Source organism: Acyrthosiphon pisum, chromosome A2, assembly GCF_005508785.2.
Source record: "Acyrthosiphon pisum isolate AL4f chromosome A2, pea_aphid_22Mar2018_4r6ur, whole genome shotgun sequence".
Lineage (NCBI taxonomy): Eukaryota > Metazoa > Arthropoda > Insecta > Hemiptera > Aphididae > Acyrthosiphon > Acyrthosiphon pisum.
In genome coordinates this window covers 76601284-76621349 of record NC_042495.1, presented here as the reverse complement: position 1 = coordinate 76621349, position 20066 = coordinate 76601284, and the positions used below count along the sequence as shown (strand labels likewise).

The 20066-nt window shown below is 30.4% G+C and overlaps 1 protein-coding gene across 2 annotated transcripts; it reads right to left on the bottom strand.

Annotated features, from left to right (window-relative positions):
- Positions 1-13307: 13307 nt before the first annotated feature.
- LOC100159692 (threonine aspartase 1) lies at positions 13308-18737 on the bottom strand. Of its 2 annotated transcripts, XM_001947414.5 has the most exons (9): positions 18210-18737; positions 17983-18050; positions 17655-17926; positions 15564-15643; positions 15424-15491; positions 15244-15360; positions 14226-14412; positions 14012-14151; positions 13308-13478 (listed from the first exon to the last, which is right to left on the bottom strand). In XM_001947414.5, exons 1-9 carry the CDS (start codon positions 18235-18237, stop codon positions 13407-13409), a joined length of 1032 nt encoding a protein of 343 aa, XP_001947449.1. In that variant the 5' UTR covers positions 18238-18737; the 3' UTR covers positions 13308-13406. The 2 variants fall into 2 exon arrangements, with proteins under 2 accessions (XP_001947449.1, XP_008185903.1); XM_008187681.3 differs by lacking the exon at positions 17983-18050 and having other exon boundaries at positions 18210-18736.
- Between the last annotated feature and the right edge of the window lie 1329 nt (positions 18738-20066).

Here is a 20066-nt window from a genome sequence, read left to right as displayed (position 1 = left end):
CCCCCCCCCCCCCGAAAAAATCGCTTCCAACAAAACACACAAAAAGCGAAGAAATTATGTTTTTTTCGAAATTAAAATTGGATTTCTGGAAGTATATTTTTTTCCGCTTATTGATCTAATTACACAAAAAACTACCAGCTTTCAACAGTCCTAAAATAGTCTTGTATTTTTGTTAGTAAATTTTAATAATATTCAAACCATAAATGGAACGTTTTGTTTACAACACATTTTGATATAATGATAATAATATTGATGAATACATTAACCCAGTCATAAAACTAGTTGTAGATACACTTTATGAACAAAGGGGTCATAATTAGATATTCTAGCATTTCAAAGGTTAAGGAAAAAAATTTAAGTGCCCCCCCCCAACATTTTTTCCTGGCTACGGCACTGCTGTAACTTGTAATCTGGCAATAGATCTCTCAGTAGTTGATTAATGTTTCAAGGTATATTTTTAAAAATGTACCATTTGTCGGATTACGCAGTGCCTTTTATGTAGATATCAGAGCACTATTAATTGTTTATTCTTCTCTGACACATGAGCAATATCGCAAATTCGCATTCAGCAAAACCAATCTTTTGTCTTTCTTTCTGATATTAGGGCCATTATTTTGTTATGTTAGACCACTTAAACAGGTTAGCATTTTTGCCAATAAATAAAGTTTATGACGGAATGAAATATTTAAAGACGATTTGTACAGAAGAAGCTACAGAGGTTCTTGATTATTATTTACTACAATTCCAAATACGTCAATGACACATATAGAAATTAAGGAAAAGGTTAGAATATAAAATTTAAAAAACAAACCGTTATTTCTATTAGAAATATGGAACGTTCACGTTGCTACGATAAACAGTCAACATCATACAAACAACATTTGCGAGAGTTAGGAACAACAGTTTTACGCATCTTTTCGGACACGCGCACCTAACCGTCTAGAAGTTAATTTCTAAAATGCGTGAAGAGTTAGGAGTAGATAGAGCTAAAATAGCGTTAGTGCGTTACATGAATTATAGGTAAAAGGATTCAAGACTTTAAGCACCAAAAAAACAAAAGTTTGATAACACCGATTAACGTTTAAAAAACTTATGTTCTAGAGTGTCCATTAACGAAATATTGGTGGAAGAATTTTTAATCAATATTGCCCATTGGCCATTGTATTCAGAAATGAGATAAATATTAGTTTTAATTATTTATAGTTTTAAATTATATTACACGATAGTACGATACTACGATACCAATCATATTTTTTATTATTAATAACATGTTTTTCAGTATTATAAATTTTGAATTCAATTAAGTATATTTAATTATAATATTATTTATTTTCAACTATATTTACTTATATATTAATAAATCAAGACATTTTTTTATGAAACAAAAAATCAAACCGGACTTTTTCACCAAAGAAAATTAAATCTGACTTTTCCGTGTACTTTTTTTCCACGGACTTTTTTCCGACTCCCGGGCTACTTAAGATATAAGTAGGTACGTATTCGTGGCTACAACATAATTATTATTATGTGAACTTTTTTTAGTCACTCTCTATTGTATTTTTAATTTATTACAATCTATAACTGAGACTGATTTAAATTAGTTAAAACAAGTTACAGCAATGTTAATTTATTATTCTTCGACTAAATTTGTAGTCTTTATTAAAATCTTTATTTTCTCAAAATTCATAAAGTTTTTACTTAAGTTAAAAATAGAAAATAGTGTCTTCAAAATGTCAAACATGACCTTAAAATTATAAATATTATCTAAAAACTGTAAAATGTTAAAATATTGTATAAAAGAATTGGTATTTTTAAACACACATTCATAGTTACATGAAACACATTTTGTGCTTACTTGGCATACCGCATGGCGCATACGTCATACAGTATGTCCAAGCTATGCAAATGCAAGTTTAAAAATCGAAGCGTAGCCAGAATTATAAAATTGGGGGTGTTTAAGTATAGATTAAAACCAAGTTTTTACAGTTATCGTATATAAATAAATTTAGGATCCGGGACTTGACTTGTTAAACTAAAAATTATTGAAATATGCAGTCAACATTTTCAAAATATGCTTAAATATATGCAGCTACATTTTTATATTATTTTTAAAAAATGCATAAAACATATTACAATTTTGGTAATCAAAAAACTATAAAATAAGTAGGAATATAGGTAAACATGATAAAAATAATTGATTAATATGATGGACAGAGGATATTATTGCATGTTTTGATCATTTTTAAACTATTGTGAAATAAAACGAATTATTTTTTAAAAAATGGTGGGTAAGTGGATGTCGCTCTGTTATACAGTCATAGGCGGTACTAGACCCTCTTGGCAGGGGGGCCAGAATATATTTTAACCATCTAACTATATGTTCAGGGGAGGGGGTCGTTAATAAGGAATTCTGTATTAATACAGGTACGGTTTGCAGGAGGGGCAGTTGCCTTCTCTGCCACCACCGTAGTTCCGCCTATGTATACAGTAAATTACAAGTGGGTCACTGTATAATGGATGGTATTAAATTTGAATTCAATGATATAATATCATTGTATAAGAAAAACGATTCTGAGCGGAGACGGTATGTCAGTCTAGGTATAAGACATAATATAATATATGGTATTAAAAAAAATTGACCTATAATAGGTACCTATAATAAATTCCAAATTATTCATATCACAATATCCATTAGGTTCTTATAACGCGTTATACATTAACAACAAACCGTGATACTATCATAGATATATAATAGTATACTTAAGAAATTTCAAGTATACCCACGAAATATATTATACAATCACAACAAAATAACTAAAATAGTTATTCCAGGTTTTTATATAGTGTAATTTCGTCCAAATTTGAACTTAAAATTACTATAAAAATAAACTGTGTAAATGTATTTTTAAGATTTTTTGGTAACAGAATTAATTACTTACGTGGAATCTTGTTCTAAATTTTCAATTCTTAGTTACAAAAGTTGAACATTTTATAAATTTTTAACTACGAAATAATTATTCATTTTTTAGAAATCGAGTGAATAACAAATGTTGTAAAAATATGAATTTCAAACGCTCATAAAAATTTAATTTGAGTTTCTTATAGACATTTTTTTTTTGTTAAAGGTAGATTATCCTATAAGGAATCTTGAATTACATTTTCAAATCTTAGATTTAAAAAGAAAAATTTTTACGAATTATTAACTTAAAATAATTAGCTAATTGTTGTGATTTTTACATATTTTCTCAATTTTTGAACTTTAAATGCTAATAAAAAAAAATTATGCCTATGTATTTTTAATATTTTTCAACTGCTATTGTAACAATATATCAGGAGTCATGTATTAAATTTTCAAGTATTTTTACTCGACAAATAAAGTTTTATTGACATTTATAGAAAAAAAAACTAATAAAATTGGAAACTGAAAATGTCCCTAAACAGTTCAACACAAATCAAAATATTTTGAAAATTTTATCATGTATAAAAAATGGAAATATAAACAACCGGTGAAAATTTCATGTATCTACGGTTATTTGTTTTAAAGTTACACCAAAAACCAAAGTCGATTTTTTCGAAAACAGCTTTTGCGTAAAAATTCCCGTTTTTCTTTAATTTTTCTTTTGTTTTTCACGGCCCTTTTGAAAACTATTGGAAATTTCAAATTTTGACCTCCCGAATGCACCAACTAGATTCACTTTCTCATCAAACAAGATACTGTTGAAGAAAATCGAAGCATTTTTACTGCTCCAAACCGTAATGACAGACACAAAAATTAAAAAATTAAAAAACACACATCATTTTAAAATCAATACATTCATCGTTCCACTCAGAATCTAAAAGATGGGTAAGTGGATGTCGCTCTACTGTACAGTTGGTTATAAGTGGGTCACTGTATAATGGAAAGTATTAAATTTGAATTCAATGATATAATATCACTGTATAAGAAAAACGATTCTGAGCGGAGACGGTATGTCAGTCTAGATATAATATAAGGAATCTTATATTCTTATCTATGGTATTAAAAAAAATTGACCAATAATAGGTAGGTATAATGAATTCTAAATTAATCATATCACAATATCCATTAGGTACTTATAACGCGTTATACATCAACAACAAATCGTGGTACTATCATAGATATATAATAGTATACTTTAGAAGTTTCAAGTACCCACGAATAATATTATACAATCACAACAAAATAACTAAAATTATTCCAGGTTTTTTAATATGTAATTTCGTCCAAATTTGAGCTTAAAATGACTATAAAAATAAACTGTGCTTATGTATTTTTTAGATTTTTTGGTAACAGATTTAACTACTTACGTGGAATCTTGTTTTAAATTTTCAATCCTTAGATATAAAAGTTGTACATTTTATAAATTTTTAACTACGAAATAATTATTCAATTTTAAATTTGATAAATTTTGTAAAAATTCGATCTTTAAATGCTTATAAAAAAAAATTGTGCCTATGTATTTTTTAATATTTTTCAACTGCTATTGTAACAATATATCAGGAGCCTTGTATTAAATTTTTCACATTTTGACCCAACAGATGAAACTTCATTGATATTTATAGAAAAAAAAAACTAAAAAAATTGAAATCTGACCATGTGGGTAAACAGCTTAAAAAGAGTCAAATTATTTTCAAAATTTCATTGTATATTGAAAATAATAATATAAACATTCAGTGAAATTTTCAAGTATCTAGTCATTCGTTTTTTAATCACAACAAAATAAGTAAATCGTTACGTAAGAAATCGAGTGAATATCAAATGTTGTAAAAAGATGAATTTCGAACGCTCATAAAAATTTAATTTTAGTTTCTTATAGACATTTTTTTTTTTGATAAAGGTAGATTATCCTATAAGGAAATAAGGAATCTTGTATTACATTTTAAAATCTTAGTTCTAAAAAGAAACATTTTTACGAATTATAAACTCAACATAATTAGGTAATTTTCGTGGTTTTTCCATATTTTGTCAATTTTTAAACTTTAAATGCTAATAAAAAAAAACTGTGACTAAGGATTTTTAATATTTTTCAAATGTCATTTTAACAATATAGTAGGAGCCTTGTATTAAATTTTCAAGTATTTTTACTCAGCAAATAAAGTTTTATTGACATTCATAGAAAAAAAAAAACTAATTAAATTGGAAACTGAAAATGTCCCTAAACAGTTCAACACAAATCAAAATATTTTGAAAATTTTATCATGTATAAAAAATGGAAATATAAACAACCAGTGAAAATTTCATGTATCTACGGTTATTTGTTTTAAAGTTACACCAAAAACCAAAGTTGATTTTCTCGAAAACAGCTTTTGCGTAAAAATTCCCGTTTTTCTTTAATTTTTCTTTTGTTTTTCACAGCCCTTTTGAAAACTATTGGAAATTTCAAATTTTGACCTCCCGAATGCACCAACTAGATTCACTTTCCCATCAAACAAGATACTGTTGAAGATGGTAAAAGACGCATTTGTTATAATTTCTAATTATTTGGAATTTTTAGTATTTGCTTTGGTAAAATCAACTTTTGGTTGGAAAATTTAAATCTACATAATATTTATGATAGGAAAACAATTTAACAATATTTCTAAGACGTGTATACTACCACATAACAGCTGTTAAATGTTAGGTGCGCCGTTATACCCCAGGTTACTCTACCTATTAAACAAGTCTTATACAGGTATACTGTAAAAACAAAAACGTGTCCACCATTTATCATTAACAGTAAATTACTGTCAGTGTTGTAAAGTATTTGAGTAAAAGTATTCAAATACTTTTTTCCGTATTGAATACTTTTTTAGATACTTTTATTTTTGAAGTATTTGAACGGTATTTTAAATACATTTTTTTATTATTGAATACTTTTTGTATTCCTTTAATTCTTTATTCATTGTCAAATAATAATAATGTCATAATAATATTATATATATTTATCATTTATGAACAATTTTATATAGTTTTAGTTTTCGTCTATTAATAGCTTAACTATAGTATGTAGTGTGGCAAGGGCGGGAAGTGAGCCACACATACTATTTTTTGTCACGCCCCTGCGTTCATGGAAAAGGGTATGCAGGCCGCAGGGATCTATGCAACAATTATAGATTTTTCTACAAAATATGTTTAATTGTTTATACTATAAATTTAAGATGTAACCAAAAGTTTATGTCTTGTAAGGACCGTGGTTAGTTAGTTTCTGGTTGTGCAGGGGATACGCGCCCGGCGGCCGGCACTTTTGGGGATTTCTTTTTTTCCGCCGGCACTTTTGGGGATTTCCTCTTTTCCGCTTAATCGACGGAAAAGGTTGCTTTCCAACGCTCCAACCGTGGTCGAAAACCAAACTTTCGGTGCAGGGGTGACAAAAAATATTTTTACTCCGAGAAACCGTCTTTTTATCGTCGACACTCGAAGACGATCGCAACGGTACGTTTTCGGTACCTACCAATATATAACAAATATGACAGATAAGCATTTTGAACAAATAATGTTCTTAAAATGCAACACTGAAATGTTTGATTAATATAATATATTATGAATGATTCAGAATTAAATTGATTTTTTCGTTTTGTATTTGAAAATTATTTCAAATACTTCTAAAAAGTATTTGAGTAATACTCAACTATAGATAGTATTTGGGTGGTATTTTAAATACTTTATCTTATAAGTATTTTTTAAAACACTGATAACTGTCTGGTGAAAGAGTGGGTAAAATTGACACTTTCTTTGTACGTGTCGATTAGGACTTAACGGGGATGTCTACCACTCTACCCCGATAAAAAAAACGCACCATATGTACCTAATACTTCATGCATTTAAATTTTAAACGGACTTCATTATTCCAATGTTGTCGTTTTTGAACAAAGGTGATGTGGAAATTTGCACACAACTACCTGTTGAACAAAGCAATTAGTAATTACGAAGTATAATGTTATACTTATAGTCTATACGTTTACCTAAATGTCTTGTCTTCGGCGCAATCTAAGCATTAAGCTATAGGTTTTGAAATAACAATTTGAGAACTTATCGTGTATCTATACAAGGCCGCTCGCAGAAATTTTTCTCGGGGGAGCCAGCGAAAAAATAATAAACTTATTATAAATTCTGTTTTTTATATCACATCGTAAAAAAAATTTACAATTTTGTGCCACCTTATCAGTTATCAGTCTTCCTTATCGCCCTCCAAGACTGCTATATAAAATGCAAATAAATGCAATAAAATGCTATACAAATTAGGTATCATCTAAATGAGTGGGGGGAGCGTGGCCCTCCCCCTGCAGGCAGCCTCTTATCTATATCTATTGCATGCTCAGCCAACTAGTTAGTTAAGAGGACGTCACACCCTGGGTACGTCTTACACACGAATACGATAGGTATAGACAAAATGCGTTTAGGCAGTCTGAGTATAAAACGCTCAATTTTAGTTCTAGAGTAAAAATACCTTCTATAAAATTAAATTGTGACAATATTTCTGATACTCTAAAAATTCTGTTACTTAATTAAATTGTATTCTATTTCTTTGTATAGCTCTCATTTAGTTTTTAACTATAAATGTGTACGTTTTAGTTTGACATTGCCCCCCCCCCTCCCCCAGAAATAATAATAATTTACTTTGGTTTGAAAATAGCCAAAAACTAAAATTTATAATAAACAACTTATAATAATAAAAGAACTTAACTTTTTTATGAACACCTAATAATAATATTCAATTCAGCGTAATAATTAGTAACTTCTACATTTATAAACTTAATTAAGCCAATTTATTTATGGCCAATATCGATATAGGCCCATAATAAATCGATTTTTATTTTATCCGTTATTGTAAAAAAGTCTTATGTCAAATCCAATTTAATCATACAGCATAAGAGACCCTTCAATACATAAAACATAGGCAAATTTTAATGACATTGGTCAATTAATCTTAATTTTGTCAAAATGTGACATTGGCCTTTCTTCACAAAGCCACAGATATATACCGGATGTTTTCACTAAATAACCTTATTAATGAACACACATCAGATCAGTCTACGTTCAGCGTTCAAAGCAGCTGTTCTTCTAGTACGCGGACAAGACGTATGAGCCAATCCAGTTGACGTTCTGTGTTCACCATCTCAGCGTTGAATATGGCACTAGCTTCGGTCTGAATGAGCTAATATGATCAGACATCATACATTAATCGGAAGTACCACTTTTACTACTCCCCCCGCCGACCAAGTTAACTTGGTTAACTGACAAGTTAACCCGAGGGTTCACACCACTGGGTTGCATCTGTACATCGTGCACGATTGTCCTACCGCTAGTAATAATGACAAGAGTAAAGAAAAACGTTCCACGCCGCGGTTCCGACCAAAATCTTCTTCCTCCTCAAAAGGCTACAACCAAAAGACCAATTTCAACGGCTTCTCCACTTCAAATGCGTCAAACAAAAACCAAAACAAAAATATAACGAATCCCTTTCTTCATTAAACTCCGAATCCATGTTGTCCAATTCAGAGGCAACCCTAACAGCCCAAATATCAAGTCAACCTTCACACTCCAATTTTAAATCTACACCAGGATCACCACCAACAACCATCCATAATTCCACTCTGGACAAAATCAAACTCCAGTCAATCCTCGACTACACTTACTCAAGACCTTCCACCCGTCGAGCCAAAGACCAAACCTACACCGCCACTAATTACTTCTACTTCAGACTGGAGGAAAGCAGTGACTAAATTATTATGACTGTAGTTCCTATTGACTCGATAGTAGTCAAAGCTTTCCGAAATGACTCGGTCAAAATACAATACATTGACATTGAAATGTTTAGAATTGTCCAAAAATATTTTAACAACACCTAAACTTCCAAGTCCGAAAGAAAAAACCCTCAGTCATAATCAGGGGCCTGCCTATCGATATATCCTATCTTAAACTCTCCGAAGAACTAGTTAGGGTCAAAAGGTTACGAAATATCCGCAGTCCGCCAATTTGTCAAAAACGGTATAAAACTGCCCATCATATGGTCTCCTTACCAAACAATTGCTTGTCTGCCAGCAAGTCTATATTTAAGGAAACTTCCTTCTTTTATATCTCAGTTAAGGCAGAAACTTATAAAGCGACAAACCCAGTCAGTGCTTCAAATGCCAAAGATTTAGTCATTCCAGCATCTACTGTAGATTCACCCCAAGGTGCGTGAAATGTGCTGGATCTCACTTGGCTAAAGACTACTACAAGACTCCTGTACATTAATTGCGGAGGCCCTCACACAGCCAACAATGTCCAGGATTCTTAAAGACAAAATCCGAAAAACAAGGAACCTTATACACATATCAACACCAGAGTGTTCAATCATCCTATCTTCATCAACCTCCAGTAACCACCACACCTTCAACTAAATATGATGATGTTTAATTCTGCCCTCAGTCATATGCAATTGCTGTTAAGCCCCAGCCTACAAAATTTCTAAACCAGTCTGTCAATCCAGCCGACATCCAAATGCTTACTAACCTGCTTTCAGAGCTCACAGCCGGTACCGCCAACATCAGAGACGTTTTAATCTTTACTCCAACTGCTCTCACCCCCCTCCGCCTATCCCATAATGTCTGACACTAGAATTATGTTTTGGAACTCTAAAGGCGTTACTCAGAAGCCTATGGAACTCCTCGATCTTGTTCAAAGGAAAAAGGTCGACATCATCTTGTTAAATGAAAACCACCTGTCTTCCGTTAATTCAAACTTCTTCACCTACTCAACAAATATACCACTAGTAAACGGCCATCATTTAGTAGGAGGCACTGTAATCCTAGTAAACAAAGAAATGTATTCACTTCAACATCAAAATCAATACAACATCCATCACAAACACGGCAATCCAAGTTAAAACTAATGATGAAGAACTCATCCTTGTCGCGGTGTACTTAAGTCCAAGAACCCACCACCTGACGGCTGACTTTGTTAACATCCTAAATTCGGGCCAAAATGTTATTATAGCAGGCAAACTTAATGCCAAACATCAAACATGGAATAGCAAGTCTTCCAACATGGCAGGTAGAGCTTTAATCAGACACATAGATACAAGATTAGACTCAACAGTTACTGCTCCAACATCACCAACACGTTATCCAACTCACCCAAATCAAAGCCCCGATGTTCTTGACATTTTCATCATAAAGGCAGGTTGCCTTGGATATCATCTAGAAAATCTTCCAAGTGAGCTTCATCCAACCACTAAACTGTCCTGCTTGATATTCACCACCGCTCTATACATGTGTCTCCGCTAAAACCTCTATATTTCACCGACTGGCAAAAATATGAAGTAGATATGGAGTCAAAGCTTGGTGTCAAGTTCTCCCTCCACTAGCCACAGAGGACCGAATAAACTTGGCTATTCAACTAATCACTGATTTTTTCTCAGAAAACATTAAGACCAATTCTGTAACACATAATTCGTCAGACAGAAAATCAGATCTACCACCGGTTATCCGTTCTCAAATTATTAAAACACCTAAGCTAAGATCCATTTGGCAAAGGACAAGAAACCCAGCCATCAAAACCCTACTCAATCGCCAAACTCGTTTAGTTAGTGACCTCTTCTATTCAAACCACGAGGAAGAATGGTCCAATTTCCTAACTACTCCACAGGGATGGTCCAAACTTTATAAACTGAACAAACATCTTCTAAGGAAATCACTTCCATACAATCCACTCAAAGACGACCTAGGAAATCTTCATTTTTACTCTGAAGAAAAAGCCAATATCTTCGCCACTAGCATGAAAAACCAATTTTCACTTCTTTCCAGCACTTACTGGGTTGACAAGGCAGTCCAGGAATCCCTAAATCAACACAAAAATTCAGTTTACGACAGATATTTTTCTCTCCAGGGAAAATATAGAACACGCTTCGCAAACTTCCTAACAAATGAACACCCGGGCCAAACCTTATATCAAACTGTTCCTTGAAACGCAGGGGGGGATTAACTATAATTCTGAGCAGAATTTATAATGCTTGTACCAGACATTCTTTCTCAACCAGTGGAAAATCGCAGACATCATAATGATTCCAAAACTGAAAAAAAGATCCAAAATTCCAATAAACCACTTGCCTGTTTGTAGTACTGTTTCGGTTGCCTGGAGGACACGGTGACGGAAACTACGTCACCGGTCGCTTAGCAAAAACATACAAAAATAACGGACTCGATCGGTTGTACGGAACCATGAGTGAACTCAACTGGTTGGACAGGGCGCTTTCGCGGTCCGTCCCGGTACTATGAGCATAAGGCGCAGTGTGGCCAATCCACGGCACACAGTGCCTCGACCACAGAATAAATGAAATTTCATCTATTCTGTGCCTCGGCCCTTACAATAAACGAAGTAAAAATTACTGGTTGCTAACAATATCAAGAACCAGCTGGTCAAAACTCGAGAGTCGAGGCACTACAATCTACTTCTCTTCGTCAGATCACTGCAGGTTTGGACTGGTACACATCAAACGATACAATCAGATCTACATTAGAAATTCAGGCGGCAGCCGATCAGCCGCGACCTGCTGAAGTCCTGGCCATTGAGTTCGCCACACAAAAAATGTAGCTAACCTGATCATAATTCTTAATGACTCCCTTTACAATTTTACTAGCCTCCAGGTCCAATGGAAATCAACCGATATTGCTAGAAAAATACAAAACGCATTAGGTAAAAACATATTAGGGGACGTAATGCTAACGCAGTTCCCCCTCCGGTTCTCGATACCATGAAAAATAAAAAAGGTAAAAACATATTGTAATATCATTGATTATATAATATCATATTTATATACCAATCAATAGTAATATAGAGGGCAACAAACATACCGACAAGGCCGCCAAACTGGCCAATTTATCCAATAACCTTCTCACATCCCCAGACTTCTCATACCAGGACATTAAAAGAATTATAGCCAAAGACACTCTTGAATAATGGGAAAACATATGGTTATAACTATTAACCAAATTACACGAGATCAAAAAACCACCTCTCCTTGGCTTTTCCCTGACAACATCACCAGGAAACAGGATACCTTCATCACCCGTCTTAGAATAGGATATACCCACATTCACCAACAGCTCATGAAGAGAGAAGAACCTAAAAACCTCTTGTTTGCACTGCAGTGGCATACCCCTAACTGTCAAACATATCAATTATCCATGTTTTAACATTTTCAGTGCTGCAACTCAAAAACTGAAAAAAAAGTTATAGATTGTTTTTTTTAGGTGACTAAAAGTGACTACCTATTTGAATTACCACAAGCAACGCAAAAAACCTGTGTATTTGAATGCTTTTGCCCCCCCCCCCCCACGTTGAAATGTTATTATAAGAAGAATCCTCTTTTGAGAGACATGCATCTTAAACTGTACATTTTCCCATGATTGAATAAAAATATGATTTAATTTGACACACCAATTTAAAAAAAAAACAAACAGTAATAATATACTTGACAAATTGGAAATGTTAACAGCGTAAAAACCACTTAAAACTTTAATAACAAAACAAGTTTTCTATTAAATTAACCAGAGAAGATTACAACTAATGATAATATATTTATAAATATAGAGGCACACAACGGTGTTCAGTGCATCTATAAGTCACTAGTCAGTGGTCATACTATATTACCAGCAAATCTTTTTTTTTTATAATCTCTACAACAACCACAGAATAGGTGAAATCAGAATAGATACTCTCCAAACCTATTCTGTGGTAAAATCAACGACTAAGATATTATAGTTAGTATACTATAAATTTTAAACCACGGAAATTAAATGAACAGAATTTTAAAAATTACATGATTAATTTCAGTTTTTATCTCGAAACATTATAATAAAGGGCTATAAGAGAGAAAAGTGACCGTTTACGAAATATAATGTAACTAAACATGAGAAAAATGACAGAGTTGCAGCTCTGTATTTTGTTTCAACATTTTTATAAATTTCTTAATTGATGTGTTCTTACTTTTTTCACTCAATTATTTATATAGTTATATATATAATACTCTTATACCTATAAGGTATAACCACTTTTCAAGACACTTGTTATTATTTTAAAATACAAATAACAAATTCATAGCTTCAATGTTAGCTAGAGTGAATCGACCCACTATTATACTTTAAAGGCATCTTTATGCAAGTTGTGGGTATGTGAGATAGTACAATTATTTTAGTATGCTCATATTATATCGCAGAGAAATTTAAAAACTGTAAAAAAAACCAATATGCACACATGGACAGTATTTTTAGCTTTAAATTTGATAATAGCACAAATTTACACTATTAACATAAGGTATCTAATAAAAACACAACAGCACATTAAAGCTTTATTATTTGTTAAAATCAATTTTATTTAGGCAAGGAATATAATATTTATAAATTTAAGCTCTTTTTCTTAACAATACTTATATAGGATAACCTTGTACCATTACACTAGTTCCTGGCAAAGTATTTGTCATTAAACGGCTCACAAAACTCTAAAAAAAAATACATATGATTTCATAAAAAACTGTTATTGATGTGTAAAAATCTAAATGCGCTCCCTCCTAAAAATTGTAAGGTAGTAATTTTGCAAATTATCAATAACACGTTACTGTAACAAATGGAAGTTACTAATGGCTAATCACAAAAACTACTTGACCGATTTCAATTGTTTTTTTATTTATTCAACCCATATAAATGTTGCTATAGACTGGCTCACACAGGAATTTTGTTTTGGCAAATGAAAATTGAATAATTTTTTATTTGTATGAAATGTTTATCATTGGATACAGATTATATATTTCTAATATGGCATATTATTTAATTATTTTTGTACAATTTATAACCCGTTTCACACGAAAAGCATACCTATTGAGCCAATGCTCACAACTTATTTATATTAATTTTATGTTGTTAAGCATCTTCAAAAATAATCAATATTTATTGATTAGCCAATGTGTAATTATCACAATTTAAAATTGTGGTTGTAATTACTAAAACATTACAACAATTGAAACCAAATACATACTTTTTTGTCATTTTCAGTAGCATAGGCAATACACATTGATTTTGTAGTGTGCGCACTCAAAATTTCACAACAATCTTTGTTTTTATATAATACCAGTGCACCTGCAAGTTTTTCATTACAATTTTTTAATATTGGTGAATCTGAAAAATAAAATGCTTACATTTAGGAATATAGATATATCAAACAAAAAATTTAGTTATAATAAATAACTAACGTATAAAATCTTCATTAAAACATTTAGTAATTGCAATTGTAGGGCAAGAAGAATTAAGAAGTTGTTTAGACATTTCTCTAGCTAGGTTTGTCTTAATCAGATGTTCACCACAACCAGATGTTGTTACTGCCATTGCAACATCATCAGACATATTTTGGGCCCAACATCCTGATCCCAATAAAGCAGCCTAAAAAAATATTATGACACATTAAATACAATACATTTTAAATAGGTTCTTTACAAATCACAATAGATTCTATAGTAAATTGTGTAGCTATAGTAAATTAGTGTACTATTTTAGTTGCAGGTGACATTTGCGGCATGGAGGCTACAGATTTCAATTTACCAGGACCAAATTAAGCAACCAAAAAATAAATCACTATCATAAATTTCATAAATTAGTAAAATATCTTTTAATGTATAACTTATAAATTTATAAGAAATTGAATTCTATAATTTATAAGTAGAGAACCAGAGAAGCTGTTCTGCTATAATATAGTATATTTTGAGTGCAACGAGATTCACTCAAAATGTAAGTCACTGTAAATGCAGGAGAACAGCCATGAGGGTGTTTTGTATGTTCGTATTTTTTGAATTACTACATAATTAAAATTGTAGAAGGATACATCGTTTTTATTATCTATTGTATGTTTGAATATCTAAAATTGTAAAAATTTGAACTTTTAAAGCTCATAAAATATTTATACACCTTCACGTTTAACTTTTTTTTTTATATTTTTGTATAAAACTTATGTGAAACCTAGTATTACATTTTCAAGCTTAGGTATGAATATTAAAAATGGTATGCATTCTCAAATTCAAAATGATCTATAATGTTTTGTGAGTTTTACAAATTTTGTCAAAATTGAACTTTAAACTAGTGAAAAATATAAAAAAATATAAAATTAAAATTGTTATGATAAATTTACTCCAATACAATGTATATTGGGCTAACCAAAAAACATAAATAAATAAATAAATAAATAATTGTTATTGTAAAAATATTAATACAATTTACTTGTCCAACGCGACCATCTTGTTTCAATAAAATTCCACCACTAGAAGATGATGCAGCAACATTTCCCAACTTATCCATACCAACACAACCTACAGTATCTAATCTAGAGTTTCCAGCCTATAAAACATAATAATACTTTTCAGTAAAAAAAAAAAACTGATATATATATTTTAAAGTTACTTGACAATTACTGTACTTTTGATTAATAACTTTATATTTATTGTGGACAAAGTCTTTTTTTGATTTTTCTAAAAGAATATAACAATAGTCATAAAACACACAACATAGAATGGTTATAATGGTTGAAAATATCACTATACCTGATATTAAATTAAATGGGTCAACAGCTACAATATTATTTGCTATTGCATATTCATGAGCTCCGAGACCAACAAGTAAACTAAATTGAGAAAAATAAATTTTAATTGAGCCAGATAATATAAATTATAGTCCAGACAGCAGATCTTACATTTGTGATGTAACATCTTACCAAATGTTAAGCTATATTTTAATGCATCACCCCTTAAGAAATAAAAACATGGAAAATGAACCACAGATTAAAAATACAATTTTGAGTTGACCTCAGTTATGCCATGTTAATTTCATCATATTATTTCACATACAATGGTGTACATCGGGGGTTCCCAACAAAGTATAAAAATTCTCGCAAAAGTATTAAATAAAAATTGAAAATATATAAGAATAAAATATTAATGAACACGATAATTAGGTAAGTTAGTTAAAATCCCAAAATTAATTTAAATTCAACCTTAAATAATACTTATAATAGGTACAGTACATTTTTTTTTATCAAGAATTATAGTACTATATAATATAGGGTTACTATTCGTCTAAATTTAGCTTGGACACAGCAGGTATTAAATACACTCCCGTTTCATTTAAGATCCCGGCTGGGATGTGTATAAAATTAGATGGTTTAATTATTCCTGTTTCTTGAATATGGCCCATTTATAAAAATAAATATTTATAACAAATAATTAAATGAAATCTGGGCGAAAAACGATCTTATCTGTTTCTATATTTGTACAGACAACAAAATTATAAATCAATGAAAACCTTATGAATGGCATAGTACAAACTCTACTGTAGAAAAATGGTTACCTATTTTTCAAGTAATTTATTGAAAATAACATTGATTTTACTATGTTAAAATAAGTAGAATTTTTATTTGTATAACCTAGATCTAACACTGCAATTAAAAGAATATTTTTTTAATAAATGGCGGCTGGACAATAATCCTGGAATAAATTACTAAATTAGGTTTCAATACTGTAGAAGAAACTTCAGTCATTAAAACAATTATGGAAAATAAACTATGTCATCATTTTTACGAAGACATTGTGAATAACAAAGATCACGAAACCACAAAAATTCAACAAAAAATTTGACAACTAGAGAGTCCAAAATGGTAAAAAAGTTTTAATGAAGTGCATCGTGAGTTATTTTATAATAGTATTGGTAAAGAAACCACATAAAATTGAATTTAAAAAAAGTAGGTAAGTGGATGTCGCTCTGCTGTACAGTAGATTACAAGTGAGTCATTGTATAATGGATTGTATAAGACTTGAATTCAATAATATAATATCATTATATAAGAAAAATGATTCTGAGCGGAGACGGTTTGTCAGTCTGGATATTTTGTATTGTTATTATTTATTTTATCACGTAAGTTGAATTTAGAAATTAAAATCCCATTTTTAGCGTTTTTTCGGTGTTTTTTCCCGTGGCATTTAATAACTATTGAGAAAATCGAAAAATGACCCCTTTAAAGTACCATCTTGATCTAATTTGCTAAAAGTTAAGGTACTATATGTTGAAATCGAAGAACTCCTTCTTGTAGAAATTTTGTATATCAGATATAAAAAAAATAAAAAATAAACATCATTGTAAAACCAATAGCTTCCTCGCTCCACTCAGTATCTAAAATTAATTGTGTTTATAAATTTGTTTTAGATTTAACACTTTCTAATAACATAAATAAAATAATTATTGAAGTTTTGTTAAATAAAATTATACTTATTATACCTACTATTTTTTTTAAACTAAATATAATGTATTAAATTCACTATAAAAATTATTAATAACAATAATATGCCTAATAAATATTATTATGAATCTATGATTTGACAATTTTTTTTTTTTTTTGTTGTCCTGGTTTTCCATTTCAAGCAAATGGCAACCCTACTATGGTAGTATTTTAATAAACTTGTTTACAATAAGGGCATCTATTGCTTATAATTATAAATAGTTATATAAATGTTAGTTTAAGTGGAAATCACTGACAAAGATATATTCTATGCTCTGTGGTGAAAATATACTATACTCTTTAAATTTAAAAAGTTAATACTAAAAAAAAATAAGATAATCTACTTATACGAATGATTATATACCATGGAGGAATTCTTCCAAATGACATTTTTAAATTTTGATTTTCACAAATGAGTTTGGCAAGAGCGATTGGATTTTTTATACCAGAAACAGCACCAACACCTCCATAATGCATATTTGATCCATCTATAATACTTGCATCACATTCCACAGCTCCATTCCACGTTAAATTAGATCCATAACCAGCATTAGTTAGTGGAGAATCTTCTAAAACCATAGTGGCTACTGCAACTGCATCTAGGGCCGATCCATTATTTTTTAGTATCTCCAATCCCTAAAAAATAACATTTTTTAAAAACTTATTTCAATTGTATAATAATAGTAACCAACTTTTTTACAAGCTTTCATGCATATTTTTTTATAATTTGCTTCTTTAGTTGCTTTTTGATATCCCGCACCTAATTAAAAATAGATATAAATCAATTTAGTCGAGTATTACACATATTAGTTTTCAATCTACAGAGTATCAGAAAATTATTTGATTAAAAAAAACCTATTGGATACTTAGACTACCGTTGTTTTACTTGGTTACATTAGTATAACTTATGATATCTTACCTGCGTGAACAGCAATTACACATTCCATGTTACTTTAATTATTTCTCATCGGTCAGTCTTAACATATTAAATTCTACTTAGGTAACTTTTGAATTTCATTGGGATTTAAGATTTTAATACGTAAAAATATTAGAATAATATGAATTTTTAATATTTATTTACATCATGCCGGTTCAAACTCAAAAGATAAATAATTATAAAATATTCAATACAAATGCATAAAATTACGTATTAGTTCAGTGTTTTGTCATGTAGGTGTAGTACCGTACAGACTATAGTAGATTACTAAGTACTATATAGACTAGTGAATAGTGAGTACACCGAGTGTCTAAGACTCCAGTTAAAACAATTAAAACACTGTCCCCAGAGAAGAGTCCGGAAACGTCCTTACTACGGACTACGGAGCACGATTTAAGATAGTACTATCTACCTAAATCAAATACTATAGATATCAATTATACGGGATTGTGTATGTTAAAATTCTTGCGACATATCCCCACAAAATCATAGTGGTTGCCTATATCAGCAATCCTTGGGCGTAGCCGACATATGATAAGAAATTTCAAAATTTACAATTTTTAACAAATCATTATTATCAAAATATAATACAGACACATATCTATAGTATTTGATGATAATCTATTTTTAATTTGTGTACTTATTTGAATCAGAAATTAGGTGTAATATTAGAGTCAACGCCGTAAAATGTATTAAGTAGGCAACCTATACGTTTTCGGGGGGACGAAATGTGTCGCGATTTTTAATCGAGCTGTCCCGTATTCTTATCTATAGTATTTGCCTAAATCGAGTTAGAGCATAGACATAATAGAGAGACCGGAGTTAGCACAACTACTGTACAATGCGAAACACGGGTAATCTGTGATCGGTAGTACCATGATTGTCCTATGTTATAGTACTGTGGTAGCACCATGCTACCATAGATAATATACAATATAACAATATTATCTATGGGTAGTGGGTTGATATATATATTATCAGTGCTCGAATAGGGAATTATTAAGTACAGGAGCTCAATCCAACAATTTATAAACTGCATTCCAAGTGCAAAATTAGTCATCGCAGACCCGTGGGGGGCTTCGCCCCCCCACATCCTCCAACTAATTCCTAGTTTTTCAATACTATTTCACCTTGGTTACAAAATTTTCTATTCCAAATTTCCAAATATAACATATTTAACTATATGTGCCTATGTATTATCATTACTATGTATAATCAATGGTATTATGTAACATGTAAGTAAATATGGATTTATATTTTATATTCACCTTATTTTTCAAAATTTTTATTAATAGAAATATTACCTACCTACATATTTCGGTAGGAAATAAAAAAAAATAATAATTATCAGTGATAATATATAATATAAAAATTAAATAATATAATAATTCATAATTTATAACTTATTTTTTTTCCGCAGATATTTTATAATACAATAGTTTATTGTAGGTACATAATATCTGCAAACTACTAAACGAGGTATAAATATAAACAAACAATAATAAAAAAATTAGCAAGGCATTAGGAAATCAAAACAAGTAGTTAGGTTAAGTTAGGTTAGTGGTATTCAACCGTTGGGTCGCTACCAAATCTTGGGTCGCGTAATCTACAAAAATGGGTCGTGACAAGTCTTTTTTGTTAAAAAAAAAAAAAGTTTATTATAAAATTATAAATTATAAATTCGAATAAGTAATGAATGATTTGAAGAACCATATTAAAATATTAAATTATTTGGAATAATGTACAATTTCCTTTTAAAAATACTAATTTTTGCCAACTTTTTTCTTTTTTTTTAAATTTAATAAAAATAATTAGCACATTTCTGGTTTAATTGCGTAT